General features: G+C 41.2%; 1 protein-coding gene across 3 annotated transcripts in view; it reads left to right on the top strand.

Annotated features, from left to right (window-relative positions):
* ARHGAP10 (Rho GTPase activating protein 10) overlaps window positions 1–20,767 on the top strand; it is a 322,459-nt gene that overhangs the window by 71,307 nt on the left and 230,385 nt on the right. For 2 of the 3 annotated variants that reach the window (XM_042983812.1, XM_042983811.1), the window contains exons 2-3: window positions 9,125–9,220; window positions 9,294–9,355. In XM_042983812.1, coding sequence (XP_042839746.1) covers window positions 9,125–9,220; window positions 9,294–9,355 — 158 coding nt within the window. Of the gene's footprint in view, window positions 1–8,951; window positions 8,967–9,124; window positions 9,221–9,293; window positions 9,356–20,767 lie in introns of those variants that run through there. The other variant, XM_007091814.3, reaches the window with a different exon arrangement.

Genomic DNA, 20,767 nt, shown 5'->3' with positions numbered 1-20,767 from the left:
TTTTGCACGTGGGCCCCTCAACTCATTAGGTTGAGACCCTGAAATCTTATCAGTTGTTGGCACAGTTTCCAGAAATTCTTTAAAGAAGTACCATCATCTCTTGTTTGGATCGGGCAGTAGCCTCCTAGCTTGTTTTCCCTTTTCCCCTCTTGTCCATCTTCCATGTGTTCTTGACACAGCATCCAGAGTGATGCTGTTAAATACTCGATCATGTCCCTCCTCAGACCCCTCCAGAAGCTCCCCCTCTTGCTTGTAATAGATGCTCAGGTCCTTTCTGAACTGCTCCCCATTGTCTTTGACTTTCTTGCCTTTTGCTCTGTCTGTCCCCCCCCCACCCTCTGCCGCCCCACCTCAGTCAGCATCAGCAGTACTAGCCTTTTGCTGTCCTACACCAGGTCTGTTCATGACTGTGCCCTCTGTCTGGAAAGTCTCCTCTGCAGTTATCCATGTGGCTTGCTTCTTGCATCATTCAAGTCTTTGCTTCGATACCATCTTTTCTGTGCCATCTGCTCAGATCTGTTCAGGCTCTCCCCAGATGTTCCCATTTTCCTAACCTTTCTTCAGTTTTCTCCATGGCTCTTACCTGCTTACCAATGTCCTATGTAATTTATGTTTTATTATTTGCCTTCTCTATTCCCTTTCTACTTCCCCCCTCTCACTTTGGCCTGTCACCCACTCTCACTCCAGTTGGTGTGATTTATTTGTTGCAGTATGCTCTGTGTCTAGAACACTGTGCCTGGCAAATGTTTGGGTAAATGAGTAGAATGTGGATGTGTAGAATGAAGAACGGGGACGCTGAGAAAGGAACACTGGAATTCTGGCCACTTGGATTCCTGGAAGTATAGGAATGAGATGAAGGCAGATGGGATGAAGGACAACTTAAAGGAATCAATAAATGTAAAGTGGTCAGGAGAGTACCTGACATTATAAGGTATGGTAGGCAGATTAATGGCCCTCCAAAGAGGTCTCTTCCTATTCCTGGAACTTGTGAGTATGTTATTTTACATGACAGAAGGGACTTTGCAGATGAGATGAAAGGCCTTGTGGTGGTGAGATTATCCTTGGTTAGGATGGTGGTCTTTAAGAGTCCAAGAAGCTGTGTGACAGAAGGAGGTCAGAATGATGTGACTGGGGGATGGTGGCTGTGAGCCAAGGAATTTGGGCACCTGTAGAGCCTCGAGAAGGCAAGGGAACAGTGTTCGCCTCGAGCCTCCAGAAGAAATGCATCCCCGTGAGACCCGTTTTGGCCTTCTGACGTCCAGGCCAAAGGTTCCAAAAATCTTCCTTATTTATAAGATAATAAATTTGTGGTGTTGTAAGCCACTACATTTATAGTGATTAGTTACAGCAGCAGCAGATACATTTAAGTGTCAACTAATTGTTCCGTTCTCACTATAAGATTTTCTTTGAACAACCAATTCTGTGGCCCAAGACAGTTTGAAAACTGGTAGGCTGGGTGATCGCTAGCAATCTCTGCTCAGTGACAGGTACTCTCTCTGTACACAGAACCTAGCCCGAGTAGACCCTTTGCACTGCTGAATGTGTGCAGTGCAGTTGAAGCTTGGAAGAAGGTGTAGCGAAGATTGGGGTGGTGGTCTCCAGTGTGGACCTGCCTGTGGGATTCTTTGCAGTGTTCAGATCCCTTCCTTTGAAAGTACTCTCTTTGTAATTATTTTGGCTAACAGAATCTGGCTGTCTGTTAATGTGCCATGTTGGGTCTTGAGTCTTACACTCCAAGTTTGTGCATTTTTTTCCTGAGGCACATGCATCATTGTGGACTCACCTTATTTTCCTCGACTCCATAAATTTGTCAATTTAGGTCTAGAATATTCTAGTGACTTTAGATGGTGCTTTTCCTACGATTAAGAAGACCTTACTACATAGACACTCCAGTTGGGCTGGAATTGGAGAGTTAGGGCCAGGAATGTCTTAATGTAACAGTTCCAGAGACCAGGCTGGCCCTTGAGCTGTTGCTGGAACAGCCTGTGATTTGGCCTTCAGGGCTGCATTTTGGATTTGTGAGATGTTTGCATTATTTTAAAAAATCTACAAAGAGAGTCATTTACCTTCTTATTTGACTCCTATAGAGAGGCTTTTTTAGTATGTAGTGCTGCTGCCAGTTTTGTAAATCTGGAAAACAGAAGGAAAATATGAAGCCAGTTTACAGATCTAGAGGAATTTTGTTTCATTTCCAAGTTGAGTTGGGTTAACATCGGCATTATTTCCTTGGCATGAATCTGGCATGAAAGATATGAAGTTCTTAGAGTCTGTACCCTGTTCCTCTCTAAATAAAACACTGAAGAATTTTGGTACGTGTTTTGATGTGCAGAATGGGTGGCAGACCTTCTCTTGGCAGAGCTTTTGCATATTTGATAAACTAGTTACTTGGGTCTCTACATGCAAAGGAATGTGAACATCTAGGTGCAGTTTGCCTATTTGAAAAAAGGCTTTAGCATCCGATATGGCTTGTGCAGAGTCTTATATTTCAAATTTAATGAGTAAGAAAGGCACATTTGTTTGCTGTTTCATTTTTCTTCTCAAGCCCAGAATTAGAGGACATGCCACATTTCCTTAGGCATCCCCATTCGTGCTTCGGTTGACAGTGTGGGGAGTTGCTGGAGATAGTGGTTATGACCTTATTACCAGAGCCAGGCTGGGTCAGGTAGAGCAGTCGAACAGAGAGTTTTCCCATTCGCCTCCTTCGAAGTGCCTGTATGTGACTCAGAGTTCACGGTCATAACTGAAAACTGGTTAATAGGTGGGCATTCTGCAAAAGATAGTTTTCTCATCTGTATCATCAGCAAGGGTGAGCTTTGGCAATTTGGGCCAGTGTCTGGAGGCTTTTAACTGTGATTGGATCCCTACGTGTGCTACATCTCAAATTCATGAGATCTCAAATGTAGCTCCTCATCTCTCACACTGCTCTTAGCCCTGGGAAGAGTTATATGCCTCTGCTTCTTCCTATTTGTCTGTGGATTGAAGACCTAAAAATTCTAATCTGGGCGGCTCTGAGCCCAGGTTCATTTGAAAGAGTGCAAATCACATGAATTCTTTTACATTTGTTGTGCTTTATTTTCTTTCACACCTTGAAGGTATTTCATTCACAGTAGTGAGGAATTAGTAGACAGGAAAGGATGGGGGCATGGAGCCACATGATTGTGAGTTTTCCATTTAGTTAGAATCTGCATTAGAGCTGTTCAGATAATTGGGTGAGATCTGGACAAGAGAATAATGTTCTGTCTTCTGAAAGTTGGAATGATGTAATGGAAGGGACATTGGTAGAAGCTTGAGAGACTAGGGAAGGGATCCTTTGCCTCCAGGACTTATTACTAGCAGTCTAAAGAGGTCTGTGACCTTGATCAAGTCGCTAACCTGTCTCTGAACCTACTTAACCCATTTGTAAAATAATGTGACACCAGGGGCACCTGGATGGCTCACTTGGTTAAGTGTCCAACTCTTTGTTTCAGCTTGGGTCATGATCTCAAGGTTCATGAGTTCAAGCCCTGCATCAGGCTCTGCACTGGCATCTTGGAACCTACTTGGGATTCTCTGTCTTCCTTGCTCTCTGCCCCTTCCCCACTTGCACTTTTGCACGTGCTTTCTCTCTCTCCCTCTCTCTCTCAAAAATAAAGTAAACTTAAAAAAAGTGACACCAACACCTACTCTCCAGGCTGATGATAAGGAGTAAATGAAGTAATATTTGTAAGTCAGTTAACAAAGAGTAGGCACTCAGTAAAGGCATTCCCAACCAGTGGGCCCCTCACCATCTTCCCCCAATAGAGGAATGTTGCTAGTTTTGTAACTTGAAAACTAAAGACTGGTTGAGATTTATGTGCAGTGATACCGGAAAGAGGAAAACATTATCCTTTGCATAAAACATCTTTGTGCTTCTTTAATGGACTGTACTAAATATAGTGAGCTATCTCATGATTTCATATTATGTTTGAAAAGGCAGAAGATGTCTATGGAGGTATAAACTATATGGGAGAATAAATACATTTAGAATATACTAAATAAACATGATACATTTGTGATTCTTAAATGGAATGGAGTTTGGTGTGGTCAAATTTTTAAACAATAAAAATTTTGCCTCATGAATTCTGATAACACCAGAAAAAAGTCAACAGAAAGAAAAATGATTTATTCTAAAATAAAGTATTGGGGCACCTGGGTGGCTTAGTCAGCTGAATGTGTGACTTCAGCTTAGGGCATGATCTTGTGGTTTGTGAGTTTGAGCCCCACATCGTGGTCGCTGCTGTCAGCGAAGAGCCCACTTCATATCCTCTGTCTCCTTGTCTCCCTGCCCCTCCCCTGCTTGCTTGCTTTATCAAAAAAATAAACAAACATTAAAAATATGTATGTATTTAAAATAAAGTTTTAACGTAACTACAATACTTAGCACTTAATGAGAGAAAAGCATGCTTTTTACCCAGGGAGAAATATCATATTGGCTGTGCAAATGAACCCAAATTTAATCTGCTGTTATAAACATTTTAAGCCAGAATGAAATTAGGTATTATGAAATATTTAAAAAATTGATAGATTAAGTTTTTTACTTTCTAGAGAGCCTCCTGCCATGACCATATGAAACATGGTCTTCAAAGTATATTTCGACCTAGTGATTTGGATCAAATACCGCAGGAAACAGCTCCAGAGGGGAAAAATATAACTTATGCCAGTGTTTGTACATATTATATAAATAATCTATATAAAATGGGTATAATGTATAAATAAGTAAATATACACATATAAACACATATATACACATAAGTGGAACCAATGTACACGCCCCTGTTGAGAACCGACAAAGCAAACGTTAGTAAAATGGAATAAAGTTATTAACAATGGTAATAAATGCACACACTATTAACATCTGGAAGTAGGTGCATGAGATACAAAAGAAAAACCCTGTTGTGGTCCCTGTTTCAGGGATATAGTGACACACAAGACTGTCAGTTACTGCCTCAGGGACATGACATGATATTGTACAGTGGGAAAATAGATAATCCTGAGTGAGTTCTGACTATGTAAGATAGTTTCAGATAATAAGTGCTACGAGGAGGATAAAGCAGCATTAGAATAGACAGGGATTAAGGACCACGGTGACCTTGTTTTGGAGAGGATGGTAGGGAGGATGGCTCCATCAGAGACAGATGGACTGAGCCATCAGGGTTGAGAACCAGCCTGGTGAGGGTGGGGGTAGGGGAAGAGTGTTTCAGGTGAGGGAGTAGCAATTTTAAGGGTGTCAGACTGGAGTGAGTTTGGCATGTGTGACCCAGAGCACACCAGTGTGGTTAAGCCTTGGAGAATAATTATATGTTTGCCTGGATGACGATGGAAAATAAGTTACTTTGGAATGGACTAAATTGCTAGGTTTTACTCTTTTATGGTTTTAAAGATTTTATTTTTAATTGTGAAATTATGGCAAAAATGAAACAAACGTACACTTTAAAGAAGAATGTTAAAGCAAGTATCTATCTGTAGACTCACCCCTAGGTTATGAGCTAAAATCCCTTCAATCCCTTCGTCCCTTTGCATTGCTCTCCTTTGCCTCCAGTGGTAAACATTGTGTGACTTTTGAGATAATGATTCCCTTGCTTTTCTATAATTTTGTGACCTATATATGCAACCCAGAATATAGTTTAGTGTAGCTTATTTTGAACTTTCTATGAGAGAATCATACTGTGTGCATTTTTTCTGTGTGACTTGCTTCTTTCTGTCCAAGTTGTGAGATTCATGTGTGTTGACTTGTGAATTGATAGTTATTTTTACTCTGTGGTGTATGAATGTAATATAATTTTCAGTTCTGTTGTTACTTGGTATTTGTTTTTTCCAGTTTTTGCTATTATTATGATCATTCTGTTATGGGTTTTCTAGTATATGTCTACAAGTGCACATGTGTAAGAGTTTTTCTTGGGAATTTATCTAGAAGGACAATTTTGGGGTTGTAGGGTATCATCAAGTTTACTAGAAAATGCCAAAGTACTTAAAGAGTAAGTGTACCAATTTTTACTCTTACCTAACAGTATGCGAGGATTTGTGTTGCTCCAAACACAGAATTACACCAACACCTGGACTTACCAGACTAATTTTTGCCAGTCTGGTAAGTGTATTGAGGTATGTTGAGCTTTTCATTTTCATTACCACTAATGAGTCTGAGCACCCTTTTCATGTGGTTATAGGCCATTTAGATTTCCTTCAGTTCCTTTTGTGAAGGGCCTGTTGAAGTGTTTTGTTGAGTTTTTTTTTTTTTTTATTAGAATTTCTGCCTTCATTGATCTATAGCTGTTACTTACATCTCCTGGGTGTGTGCTTATCTTCACTTTTTTAATGTCTTAAGCATTTTTCAAGTTTAACACAGTCAAATTTTACTAACCTTTCTGTATTAATTTATCTGTTGCCTTGTAACAAATCATCCCCAAACGTAGTGGCTTAAACAGCAGCCATTTATTTATTTTAGTTTGGACTCAAGTTCATCTGGATTACCTCCTTCATAAAGGGCAGGAAAGCTTTGCTTCTGCAGGTTGGCTGCCTGACCCATAGGGCAGTAAGTTGGGGGAGGGCGGGGGTGGGGTGGGTGGGGACACTGGGCCACTAGTCTTTCACCAACTAGCAGGCTAGCTTGGGCTTGTTCACACAGAAGCCAGAGGGTTCTAAGAGAGTCGAGTAGAGGTATACAAAATTTCGTGAGATGGAGGTTCTCAATTGGCACAGTGTTACTTTCACCACATCCTGCTGGCTCTAAGGCCAGCCTACATTCAAGGTGTGGGAAGAGAGACTCTACCTATTGCTGGAGGAGCCGCAGAGTCCACACTGAAAAGAGGTGCCTACAGGGACAGGTGGAGAATTGTCACCATGCTTGCAGTCCATCACATTTTACATTATGGTGTGTGCTTTTGTTCCATATGCTAAGGGTAAGAAGCTATAATCTTGTATCATCCTCTGAAGGTGTTGTGGTTTTTACCTTTTGCATTTTGGTCTTTCAGTTTTTTATTTTAAAGAGAAAAAGGATTTGAGAACAGCGAACTAAACATGAATTAGAGGAAGAATGACGTTTGAAAAGCTGCGATAACGAGAGATGTTGATAATGAGGGAGGCTATGCACGTGTGGGGGCCGGGTGTCTCTGTACCTTCTGCCCAGTTTTGCTGGGAATCTAAAATTTATCTAAAAAATAATAGTCTGTTAAGAAAATTAAGAAGCAAAACCAAACCATGACAGTAGCTGAAAGAGCTGGGGAGCATTGTCAGAAAGTTTGGGAAGTGAGAGAAAGCAGCTTGTCCAGGAGGGTATTGGGGAGCTTTGTACTTAATGATTTGAGGTAAAGAGTTGGTAAAAGAAAAAAAAAATCAGGTAGCATTTTATAATGTAAAAATAAGAATCTTTTGCTTTTATTCCTTGTTTAGTCAATGACTAAAAGAGAAAATTGCTTCTACTATCTCATTAAAAACAGCCCTCAGTTTTGACATTCTTGGCTTCTCTTTCTTGTCTACATTTATCTTTTGTGTGAGTACTCTGGCCAGCAGTTATAGATTGTGTTTTATTTTTTTCAACTTCTTAATCTGCTTGACATGAAACTTTAACAGAGTCTGTCGATATTCACGGTGTGGGAGTCAGGGAACAGCTTCTTAAAAGGTGCTTTAGACCGGTGGCAGGATTGTATCCAGGGCCAGGGCATAGCTTTGTGCAAATAGCTCTGGAATAGAATCGAGCCTTTGCTGTTGTAGTAGCTGTGCAACTGTGTAAATTGTTTAACATCTCTGAGCTTTAGCACCCCACTGTAAAATGAAGATAATCTTTATTTTATATAAGAGTATTGAATGAGATATACACAGCATGTGCTATGGCCCATAAAATAAATGTTACCCTATTTTCGAAGTAGAATTTTCCATCATTTTCTTATTTTTTCTATCTTTGTATATACTTCCCTTTATTTAATTTTTTTAATTGAGGAATAACTGTATTAGTATCAACATAGTGATTCGGTATTTATATACATTATGAAATGGTCACTACAATACACCTAGTTACTAGCTGTCACCATACAAAATTACTACAATGTTATTGACTACATTGCCTATGCTGTACTTTACATTCCTCGGTCTTACTTATTTCATCATTGGAAGATTGTACTTCTTAATTCCCTTCATCTATTTCATCCTTCTCCCAACCCCCTTCCCTTGGGCTATCATCACTTTATTCTCTGTATCTATGAGTCTGTTTCTGTTTTGCTTTTTGTTTGGTTTTTTAGATTCCACACATAAATGAAATCATATGGTATTTGTCTTCCTCTGTCTGACTTATTTCATGTTACATAATGCCCTCTAGATTTCTCCATGTTGTCACAAATGGCAAGATTTCCTTCCTTTTTTATGGCTGGGTAATATCCCATTGTGTATACATACCACATTTTCTTGATCTGTTCTTCTACCGATGGGCATTTAGGTTGCTTCCGTATCTTGGCTATCGTAAATGATACTGCAATGTAGTTTTCTACTATTTTCTATTAATTTCCAATAAAAAAAGATAAGAATGTGTAGGTCTTTGCAGAATGAATTCTTTCCATCATTTAAGCTTGGCCTTTAGCTACCTCCTGATGCTGTTTTCTATGAAAACTCTTTGATACTTCTGTGCTTCTCTGGCTGCAGTTTGCCAGTCAGTTAAGGGCATCTGGCCGGCTGACTTTGAGCTTTGATATTTTTATATTTGAAACCGTGGCATTCAGCCAGTTCTCCTCCAGCGCTGGGAGATACCATCAGGTGTATGTATTCCTAATCATAGCCTGAACTTTTGAATCGGGCAAGTTCTGACCTGAGTGAGCAGATAAAGAGAAAGAGCTTTGGGGAACAATGTGAAGCAGTTATATCTCTGAGGAAGAAGAGGGTGGGGGAGGGAGTAAACATGTCTCCAGCACCTGTTCCGTGCCAGAGTGTAGAAGGGAAGACAGAAGCATCCCAGAGCATGCCAGGTTGAGGGTGATGGGCCCCTTGGCAAAGGAGTTGGGTTGTGCCTCCTCTTGGGTTGGGCGAAGAGCCCTACAGCTCTAGTGACCTTAGGATGAATACATTTCTTCTAAGCCTGGACTGAAAACAAGGCCCCAGGTAATCATTAAATCTTTCTTTCTAGGTCTTTCAGCAGCCCAGCGGAAGTTTGCACATTCACTCCGAGACTTTAAATTTGAGTTCATCGGTGACGCAGAGACAGATGATGAACGCTGCATAGGTATGTAACAGTGAGGTTTTGGTTTATTCTCCTTTGCTTTGGCTACCAAATAATCGTAACTTTCTCTTTATAGATGCTTCCTTACGTGAATTTTCTAATTTTTTGAAGAATCTGGAAGAACAGAGAGAAATTATGGTGAGTTGCGGGATGTGAATTAGTAACTTGAACTTCAAGCAGAGAAAATCTGGGTCTAGATGCTGGTTCTGGTAGAAGTTTTGATGCATTTATCTGCGGATGAAGTAACACTTAGCAGTGGAGAGCCCTGGATGAGGTTTCAAGAGCCTGGATTTCTAGTTCCACAGTGGTGCTGACTGTGGTGAGATCTTAGACAAGTTGCTGGACCTGTAGACCAGGGCCCGGTTTCTTTATCCATAAAGTAGTGGGTTGGACTATAGCAGTGCTTTCTAGATTTTTGTTAGCAGTGGAGCACTTTCATTTAAATTGAGTCTCAGGCGGAACATTGATGTACCTAGAAGATCAAGGCAGAAAAGCTTATGTAGAGGCAGAGGGACAGCAGAGCAATGTTAGAGTCTGAATCATAATTTTATAGATTTTTAGGCTGTGTGGAGGGAGAGAATTTGGGCCAGGAAGTCCTTAGAATCCCTCTTTGCCTTGAGGTTCATGATCACAACAGTAAGAATAATAAGTACGTTCCATTGGGTGCTCTCCACATGCTTGATGCTATATGCCGAGTGCATTGAGTGGATGATTTTATTTAACAAAAAGCTCAGCAATGGATTTTGAGGGTATTGAGTAATAATTTCACTTTTCTTAAAAGCTTCTTTCCTAATGTCTGTGATTCATTCCTTCAATACAGATTTATAGGAGAATTGCTCCCAGATTATTATATATTATCTATTCTCACCAGATTTTACAGGCGTTAAAAAAAAATGACAAACTGGCTTTTTTTGTATCCTTGAGGATGAATCCTACTTAGAATTATGTTAAAGTATAAATGTACCAGTGGGTTCAGAAGTGCTTATAATAATAATATTGAACATGATAACTAAGATAGTTAGCCTTTAGTGTGTGTCTGGTACAGGGATATCAACCCTATGATCAACCTATGATAGAGACTCTTTTGTTGTTCCCTATTTTACTTGAAACTGAGCCATAGTACCTTGCCCAAGATCACATGGTAGCTGAGAGGTAGAGCCAGAACCAGGCACTCTGAATCACCCACCATTTTGGTCAGCTTCCTAGATGTTACTGTAATTAATCTCTTTGGTGGTGGCGGTGGTGGGATTTCTGTCTAGTGTAGTTGCAGTAGGCGAAGAAGTAGTGGGAGGACATTGATTTTGATTTAAAAGTGACAGTGCCATATGGCTTCTAAAAACCCCAATATAATTTGCATTGTACCCTATATCCTGAGATGATTTGTTTATATTGTGAATACTGTAGAGGGCATGTGAAGGTACTGTGGTCTTGTTAGGTTTTTCTGGCACAGACTGACATCTTCAGCCATTATTTGTGTGATCCCGAGTCACTAATTTTTCAGCCATTTAAGGAAGTCTAAATGTGATAGTGGATAAAAATAATGCTATCACCTTTGTACTACATGTGGGTGTGTGGGTAGTGATGGAAGTGTGTGTACTCAGTTTATGTATTTAATAGTATCAACTTTTTTGTTCCCAGCCCTCTTTGGTATTTAGTTGTATTTCTCCTGGGATCCTGAGCTTTCAGCAAATATACATTTGATCTCTGAGTGTTTCAATTACTGTTTAGAATCTGAGCACACAAAGGAAAACCAAGCAAGCTTCCTCATGGAAGTTGCATTCTAGGAAGGGAAGGTGATAAATAAACATGTACTATAGGTCAGGTAGCGTAAGTGCTACAAAATCAAATAAAGAGGGGCCTTTGGCAGCTCAGTTAAGCATCCGACTTCAGCTCAGGTCATGATCTTGTGGGTTGTGAGTTCGAGCCCTGCTTCAGGCTCTCTGTTGTCATCTTAGGGCCCGCTTGGGATTCTCTCTCTGCCCCTCTCTCTCTCTGCCCCTCTCTCTCTCTGCCCCTCCCCAACTTGTGCGTTCTCGCTCTCTCTCAAAATAAATGAATAAACCTAAAAAAAAAAAAAACAAACAAAAACAAAAAAAATCAAAGTGAAGGAAAGTTAGTAGCCAAAGAGTCAGAGAGTAGGACAGGGTACTCCTATATGTAGGGTGGTGAGGGGAGGCCTGTACAGCTGAGAACTATGTGAGGCATCCTGACATTTAGGGGAAGAGTGTTAGGTGGACCCGTGCTGGATTTTATCACCACCAAAATACTGTGTGACTACTTCCTGTCTTGATGTCCTATTCCTATTTCTTGATGTCCAAAACACAGCCTGTTTTGTGTTCTTTGAGATGCACTGACTAGGTCAAAAAACTGGAATGTGGTCTTAGCTCCAGGCTGTCAGATGCAGATAGTGTGGTTCTCAGAGCTATTAATAGCTGGCATCTTGGTGTAATCTTCAGCTGTGTTGGGGGTTGATAGGGTCTTTTAGATAGGATGGGGATGATGGGGCTGGGTTTCTGGTACAGGGTAGAAGTAGAAATAGGATGTTGTCTGTATAAGGCTGGAACCTCAGGGAGGAATGGGACAGTATGTTATAACACATTTGTGGGAACAGCGACTCCTGCATAGCAGGAAACTATTCAAAGCCAGAAGGCAGTTTGGTGGCGGGGGGTGGGGAGCAACTATGACCAACCATAGAATTAAAAGGACACCTCGTGCTTTTTTTTTTTTTTTTTTTTTTTTTTTAAAGCTTTTTAGTTTGGAAAAGTTTGAGCATGTACAAAAAGTAGAGAGAAAAATACGATTTTTAAAAAAAATTTTTTTTTAACATTTATTTATGTTTGAGACAGAGAGAGAGCATGAACAGGGGAGGGTCAGAGAAAGAGGGAGACACAGAATCTGAAACAGGCTCCAGGCTCTGAGCCGTCAGCATAGAGCCCGACGCGGGGCTTGAACCCACGGACCGTGAGTTCATGACCTGAGCCGAAGTCGGCTGCTTAACCGACTGAGCCACCCAGGCGCCCCAAGAAAAATATAATTAAACTACATGTATTCAGTATCCAGCTTCAGTAACCATTGCCACACAGCCAATCTTGTTTCTCCTATACTTCTCACTCCCCACTCCCATGCCCCCACAATTTGATAGAAAGCCCATTATCATATTTTCATGCATAAATATGCTACTACAGAGCTCTAAAAGGTTAACTCTCTTCCTGATCCACAGTGTCCTTCACACACCTAAAGACAAGCAAATCGTCATTTCTTTTTTTTTTTTTTTTTTTAATTTTTTTTTCAACGTTTTTTATTTATTTTTGGGACAGAGAGAGAGACAGAGCATGAACGGGGGAGGGGCAGAGAGAGAGGGAGACACAGAATCAGAAGCAGGCTCCAGGCTCCGAGCCATCAGCCCAGAGCCCGACGCGGGGCTCGAACTCACGGACCGCGAGATCGTGACCTGGCTGAAGTCGGACGCTCAACCGACTGCGCCACCCAGGCGCCCCGTCATTTCTTAATATTACAAGGAATTAGGCTATATTCAACATTTTCTGATACTCATTTAAAGTCTGCCCTCCCCCACAGCAGTTGGTTTGATTTAATCTGGATCCAAACACATTGCATTTGATAGATAAGTTTCTAAGTCTCTTTTAATCTGTAGGTTTTTCTTCCTTTTTCCCCTTAATAAGAATTTCTGATACTTTTCTATTAGCCTTAAAAGACCTTTAAAATAGTACTACTTCCTGAGTTATCAATGAGTTATAATAACAAAATTAATAATAAAAATGAAAATGTTTAGTATTTAACCCATATTGGTGTTCTTTGGGTCTTTCTGTCTAATCTCCATCATCAGGGGTCTCACTTTTTTGTAACCATGAAAATTGCATGGAATCACAGCTACCTTTTTTAAATTTTTTTAATTAATTTTTTAAATTTTAGTGTTTATTTATTTTTGAGAGAGAGGGAGAGAGAGAGAGAGAGAGAGAGCAGGGGAGGGGCAGAGACAGAGGGAGACACAGAATCTGAAGCCGTCTCCAGGCTCTGAGCTGTCAGCACAGACCCCAACGTGGGGCTCAAACCCACAAACCATGAGATCATGACCTGAGCTGAAGTCGCATGCTCAACCGACTGAGCCACCCAGGCGCCCCTAGCTACCTTTGTTTTAAATAACTTTGAACACTTAGTAAAAAAAACTTTGATGCCTTACTAGACACTAGCCTTAAACTTTTGAATAAGAAAAGATACCTCCCCTAGGAAGTGCTCAGTATGGCCTTGGAGAATAACTGGTAAAAAATGAATTAAAATATATTCTACTGGGGCACATGGTGGCTCAGTCAGTTAAGCATCTGACTCTTGATTTCTGCTCAGCTCATAATCTCACGGTTTGCGACTTCGAGCCCCAAGTGAGGCTCTGCGCTGACAGTGTGAAGCCTGCTTGGGATTCTGTCTGCCCCTCTCTCTGCCCCTCTCCCACTTGTGTGCGCCTCCCCCCCCCCCCCAAATAAATAAACTTACAAAAAGTCTATTCTCCTGTGATAACACAAAGTTAGGTGGGGTTTCATGGAGTAGGGAGAGGTTAAGTCTGTGCTTATCAGGAAGGACTTTGTGGAACACGTTGTGTTTGAGCTGGAGTTTGTGGAGCAGAGACACAAAGGAGGACCTTTGTGTGGTTTAACAAGTTCATACCTCTCCAACACGTGACATACAGATGAGGAAAGTCTTTAAGTAGCTAAAATAGAAGCCAGTGCATTCTGGGAAATTTTTAAAAACTCTTGTTTCACTTACAATTATTACACATCAGCAGCAAAAAGCTACGTATTAAGAAAAAGGAATGCAAAATCACAACTCTAACATAGAGGCTGAAATATTCTAAACTTGGTTCTAAGAATTTAACAAAATCTTAGTGGTCGCTTAATCTTTAAAAACAGTTAGTGTTGGGACACCTTTGTGGCTCAGTTGGTTAAGCATCTGACACTTGGTTCCGGCTCAGGTCATGATCTCATGCTTTGTGAGTTTGAGTCCTGTGTCGGGCTCTGTGCTGACAGCTCAGAGCCTGAAGCCTGCTTCGGATTTTGTGTCTCCCTCTCTCTCTGCCCCTCTCCCCACTCGTGCTCTGTCTCTCTCTCTCAAAAATAAATAAATGTTAAAAAAAAAAACAAACCCAAAAAACCAAAAACAATGAGTGTTTTCTGAAGTCCTAAATTAAATGTTGCACTGTAATAATTAGATGTTCATAATTAAGACTGAGTCATTAAAATGTGAAAAAATATTTTGATCTGTGTTTTAGAAGGCAAGGACCAGGGTGAAAAAAAAAAAACTTTTTAAAAAGCTTTCCATTTTTTAAATAAATGTTAAAATAGGATGTTGGGTTTTAGGAATAAAGTCATCAGACTGGAAGCTCAACAATAAGGAACAAGTTCTTTGTTGGTTGTGAGCCATCAGGAATATGTATACACACATGACTAATCTGTATACCTCAATAGGCTTAGATATAAATAGTTCAACAAATACTGTGTGTGCCCATACACTGTGCCAAGTGCTATAAAGATAAAGGCATAGTTCCTACCTTTGCGTAGTTAGCCGTCCATTGGGAGAGATTACACAAAGCATGCTTTGTGGTAACAGAGTTAATGGGGAATTTAGGGAAGGCGTAGTAGAGATGTCCTTTCAGACCTCAGTTGACAGATGAGTAGGGGTTATCCAAGTAAGGAAAGATAGAAGTGAAGCACTAGTTTCTTCCGGGCAGACAGAATTTGGGAAAGAAGAAGGTATCTGTTTGTGTTATTTCCCACCAGTGTCTAGCTGCATAGCTGTTAAAGCCAATTGTTGGGGAGGGAACTGGAAAGAAGGCTGGTCAGGAAGGCAGAGTGTCTCCCCCCGGCCCCTGCATGAAATTTCTGTGAATGAATGTGTCATGCCCTTTAAAAGGCCAATACTGACTTTTTTTGAATAGTGTTTTCAAGTGAGTACTTTTTATTGATCATTTTGCCAGCCTTGACTGAAATTGACCAACTCCAGTTGGGAGCTGAGTTTGTGGCCAGAATTGCTGAGCTCACTTCTGTGCATGTTCTCTGAGGAAAGTACTGTGTGGTGTTTCACTGCCAGAATTCTGGAGATGTTCTCTCTGGCATGGCAGGACATGGCGTACTGATCTGAGGTGGGCAGCTGTCCAAGAATTTAAGGGCTTTTAAAATATTGCTGCAGCGTTTATGATGTTCTTTTAAAAACCCTTCCTATTGGATTTACCTCTCTATATGCTTTTATCATAACTTTTTCTTTTTTTTGTCCTTTTCCTGAACACGACTGCTCAGTTTCTCAGGATTTTGGGCAATCAGGGCAGTTGCGTGAGGCCCAGAGGTTGAGGAAAGCTTCAGGGAAGAGGGGATGCCTTGAGAGAGAAGGCAGAGCTTGCCAGATGGTGCACAAAAGGTACCTCCCTCTCATCCAGAGAGGACTGGGTGCTGACTGGGCTGCCAAACAGTGAAGAGACATCTTGTCCACCAGCTGCATCCTTTCCCTACTTGAGCAAGATGACCCTGTTCTGTTCAGAATTTTACTGTTACTTAATTTGTGTTTAGCATTACTTATGACTTCCTGAAATGTGATGAGTACCTAAGGTATTCAAACCACTGGGAAGATTGTGCCTTTATAAAGTTTCATCTGACTATAAAAATATTTTGTATGGTATATCAAACCTATTTTAATCAATTATTTTAGACTCTGTAGGCTTTTGAGAACTCCTCCCCCTCCCGCTTCCCCTCCTGCTTTTACTCCTCCTCCCCCTCCTCCCCCTGCTCTTCTCCTCCCCCTCCTCCTCCGCCTCTTCCTCCTCCTCCCCCTCCTCTCCCTCCTCCTTCTCCTGCTACCCCCCTCCTCCTCCCCCTTTTCCTTCCTCCTCCTCCCCCTTTTCCTTCCTCCTCCTCCCCCTTTTCCTTCCTCCTCCTCATGTTTTTCTCCACCACAGATTTCACTTTTGTGAAAACACCAGGATAGGGAACACTTGTTAGGTGATTTGCCCTGAGCTTATGCCCCAATAAAGAAGCCACTGGGCTTCTCAGTACCAAAGGCTTTTGTCAATAGCTTAGGTGGTTCCAGGCAAGACACAGTGGATGTTTCCTCAGTGCTTGCCAATTTGCATCACTCCTTCTTCATTGGTCTTTCATTGTGTCAAGTATCTTAAGTGATTTCTAGCTCTTTTGGGGTTTTTGATACTGATTTTTGCTCTAAAACTTCCTGTTTTTTTTCTTTCAAAAGTATTTCCTGATACTTTTAAAATGACGTGTGTTGGTTAAAATGAACTAAGTATCTTTTATCTTTTGGGAGAAATTTTCATGCTATTTTTGTCTTAAGTACCATAGGACGGTGGTTCCCAAAGCTAGGTCTCTGGTCCAGCAGCATCAGCATCACCTGGGACCATGCTGGATATGCTGACTCTCGGACCCCACCCTAAACCTACTGAATCAGAAACTCTGGGGTACAGCCCATCAGTCTGTGTTTTAATAACCCCTCCAGGTTATTGTGAAGCATGCTTAAATTGGAACCTCCTGACCTTGGAGCTAGAGATGTCTGAAAGTTGGAAACACTACAAATTGGTTTTTGATGACTTTCTGTTTACCAGGAGGTTAAAATAAAACAGACTTTAAAAACCTCAGCTTTTATATGCCGTTTCCAAAGGATTTTGAACTATAGCTAGTGTGTTTTTTTTTTTTTTTTTTAAATAGGTTTCTGCTGTTAGGAATTTTAGTGTTCGTGTTTAGCATTACTTTGAGTTCTTGTAATGTGCTGGGTACCTAAGGCATTCCATGCCACTGGAAAGACTGTGCCTTTACTTTAATCTTACTGTAAATATTATATTTCATATGGTATATCGAACTGATTTTAACCAGTTCTTTTACAGTTAAAGTGACGTGTGTGTGCGTGTGTGTGTGTGTGCGCGCACGCGTGCACAGTTCTATTGGAAGGCATATTCAGGTGGGGAAAAAAATCCATCTTGAACTTATTTGTGAGAACATTTCTCAGTTTAGTTTAAAAGTTGTCAGTGACCTAACTTTATAAAGAATTTTTCTCCTTGGAACTGACCCTTACAATTTGACAACACTGTTTTGTTCACATAAATCCGTTTTTTACCCTTGTAAACTCATTATTAATTCAGTCAGATACAGATGTCATTGTGAAACGTGTTTCCTAGGAATATACTTTTTGAAAGTTGGACTTTTACTCAGAATCCTATAGAGGTTATAGTCAGAACTGACTCGAATAAATCAGAATTCTAAAATGAGTGAGGATGATTTAGGCAAGATGATTGGGATCCTTGGTGGACCCCATTACGTGGGAGGCCTTGCTCATGACTCAGTGCCCTCTCTTGGTGACTCATAGTCATCTGTGGTCTCGAAGCCTTGTCATCGTCAGATTCTACTTCCCTATTGAAACTTATGTTTCCTATATTTCATATCTTGGGCTTTGTTCTTGTCCGCTTCTGAGGAATCCGCTTTTCTGATTAAACCCCTTATTACTGACACGAAAGAGCAGAGTAGACAAGGACTCCTCAACCCATCCCCAGCACACATCCATGCACACCAACAACAGACACCAGAATGTGACCAGCCCCCTCATTTCATTGTCTTATCTAGAGGAGTGGTTCCAATAGTGAGAATTAAGTTCAGCTGAGTCTGCAGTTGCATGAGGAAAATATTTTTGTCAGATCCAGTCATGAAGTACTCAAAGGTATGGCCTTGGCTCCTAAAACAAAGAGTTGAGAGAGAACTTAGGGAAACTTTTAACCCTTTTATTGACCAAAAAAAAAACAAACCCCAAAAAAACAAAACAACTGGAATTCAGTGAAGTGATTTGATCCATGTCACTTCAGAACATAAGTTGGTGACAGCGATGAAAAGAGAATCTTTCTCCTATCTTCCTATCTCTTGGTATCCTAACAACATTATTCTTTGCCTGTAGCTCCTTGTAAGATTACCAACCTTCCCTCCACCTTTGAACATGGCGGGGAATGGAAATTTATCCTTATATCTGCTGTCTGCCAGGCAGGAGTCTTGAAGAAATGTGAATTTTATTCTTTCTTTGTTTTTTTTTTTTTTTGTTTGTTTGTTTTTTTAAAGTTTATTTGTGGGAGAGACAGTGCAAGTGAGGGAAGGGCAGTGAGATAGGAGACAGAATCCATGCAGGCTCTACGTCATCAGTGCAGAGCCCAATGTGAGGTTTGAACCCACAAAGCCATGAGATCATGACCTGAGCCGAAACCAAGAGCTGGACTCTTAACTGACTGAGCCACCCAGGTGCTCCTGTTTTTATTTCTCCTGGCTGTTTGGATAACTGTAGCTCAACATTTCAATCAACAAACCACTTGGCCACTTGAGGAAGAAATATGAATCCTGGTAGCAGTTAGAAGACCTGCCATTAAGGCCTTCTGGTTAGGTCAAAGGAGTTCCAGCATCAGGAAATACCTAGAAAGTGGATGCTATCATCTTGGAAGAAAATTCTGTGTCCTATAGTGGAGTACCACTTCAAGAAATAAGGCATCCTCCACTATTCTTGATGGCACAAAGGAAAAAAGAACAATGTGTGGGCAAAACTAGGTATCAGTGAGTGAGATGAAAAGTGATTCAGGAGAGCTGGACTCTGAAGAAGTTTTAGAAATATCTTAAATATATTTTGTTTTTTGTTTATGTATACACAAGAGGGATACAGGATAAAAATCTGTCAAAGAACTTTTTCAATAAATGTAAAAGTTTAAATCAAGGTTTCCATGTTTTTTCCATAATACTATATAGAAAAGTGGAGTGTTGTCTTCTTAGTGGCATGTTAGATTGAATGAAATACAGAACTTGAATGGTGGTGGGCATTACTAGAGGTCCAGGAGTAGACCAGTGGCCATGGCCATATAGTGGGAAGAACATGGACTTAGGAAGCAGTGGCAGACGGGCACCTCTCAGATCGCCCACTGCCGGGAGTGTAAGGACCATTGGGCCTAGCTGTTGCTATGTGTTCCATTACTGTGTTAGAGTGAAGGCCACACCTCCTACAGTCTGCCCCCAGCCAGGACCGAGACAGCGGGGGTACTAAAGCAGCTCATTACTGGGGACTCTGGAGTCCTCTGACAGGCAGCCTTGACTCAAGGAGTCCCCAATGGCCTTGCTGAACTTTCCTTCACTGCACTGCACTGCAGTCTAATGCATGTCTATCCAACCTTGCAGCCTTCCTCCCCTCCCTGTCTCCTTCCACTGGGATGAGATCTGCATCACTGTCTCCCTGATTACCCCCGCCCCCCCCCTTTTTCTCATAGACATTCCCCCTAATAAATTTCTGGCATTTCTAATCTTGTGGCGGTGTCTGGTTCTTAGAGGACCTGGTGTAACACAGAAACAGACTGTTTTGAATGAAGATAATATGTACAGGAGACGCAGCATAGGTGTTCATAGTTGCCATTGTTGCCATCAGCAGGGAATGTGGAATTCATATAGAAACTCCATTCTTTACATTATCTAAATTTGTGTGAGAATCCTACTGCTTCATAAAACAAGTATTTTTGAATGTTGGGAGCTGAGCAGTGTTTGTTTATTTATTTGAGAGAGAGTGCGTATGCATGTGAGAGCAAGAACAAGCAGGGGAGGGGCAGAGAGAGGGAAGGAGAATCTAAAGCAAGTTCCACACAAGCACAGACCCCGCGTGGGGCTCGAACCCATGAACCATGATATGACCTGAGCCAAAGTTGGACACTCAACTGACTGAGCCACCCAGGTGCCCCAGGAGCTGGGCAGTGTTCTAGCACCCGAGAATGCTAGAGTTAGTGAGGGATTAGGCACTTGTCAGGATGAGGTGCTCAGAGGCTGGCTGCTTAGTGGAGAATGAGAGCCTTTCTGTCCGACACCCTCCTTCTCTCAGCCACTCAAGTAGCCCAGGTACAGAAGGGCCGGAGATCAGTGTCTTTGCTTTTGGCCAAATGTATAGGTGTTCTTTTCTGAACAGATCCCCACCCATCTCTTTCTCTCTATTTCTATCAGGTTTTCTTTTCTTTTTTTAAGTTCAATTATTTACTTTGAGAGATGGAGAGAGAGTGTGTGTGCCCACAAGCAGGGGAGGGGCAGGGAGAAGGAGAGACAGAATCCAAGCAGGCTCCATGCCATCAGTGCAGAACGTGATGCTGGGCTTGAACCCGTGAACCGTGAGATCATGACCTGAGATCAAGAGTTGGAAGCTTAATTGACTGTACCACCCAGGCACCCCTCTCATGTTTTCTTGATTGAAAATTTATTGCCTGATTCATGAGGTTCCATTTCTAGCTATGCCACTGACTTGTACCATTCGCTTCAGAAATTACAATTTCTCTCATTTAAAGATAAAAATTATAATTTCAAATTCTCTCATGATACTTTTGCAGCTTTCTGTCAGGCTCCTATTTCACTTGCTTTTGTGGCGTCTTATTCCTTCTCACAATGTTCTGCCCAAGTATTTAGTAAAAGAAAAAAAAAAGAAGCTAGATCTTTACTGTCCATCATGCACAGAGGGAAAGAAGATAAAGGTTAAATCTCTGCATGTCCTTATTAG

The sequence above is a fragment of the Panthera tigris genome, chromosome B1, assembly GCF_018350195.1.
Source record: "Panthera tigris isolate Pti1 chromosome B1, P.tigris_Pti1_mat1.1, whole genome shotgun sequence".
In the NCBI taxonomy this organism is placed as follows: domain Eukaryota; kingdom Metazoa; phylum Chordata; class Mammalia; order Carnivora; family Felidae; genus Panthera; species Panthera tigris.
Note: the sequence above shows the minus strand (reverse complement) of the source record. Positions and strands in the feature narration are given on the sequence as shown.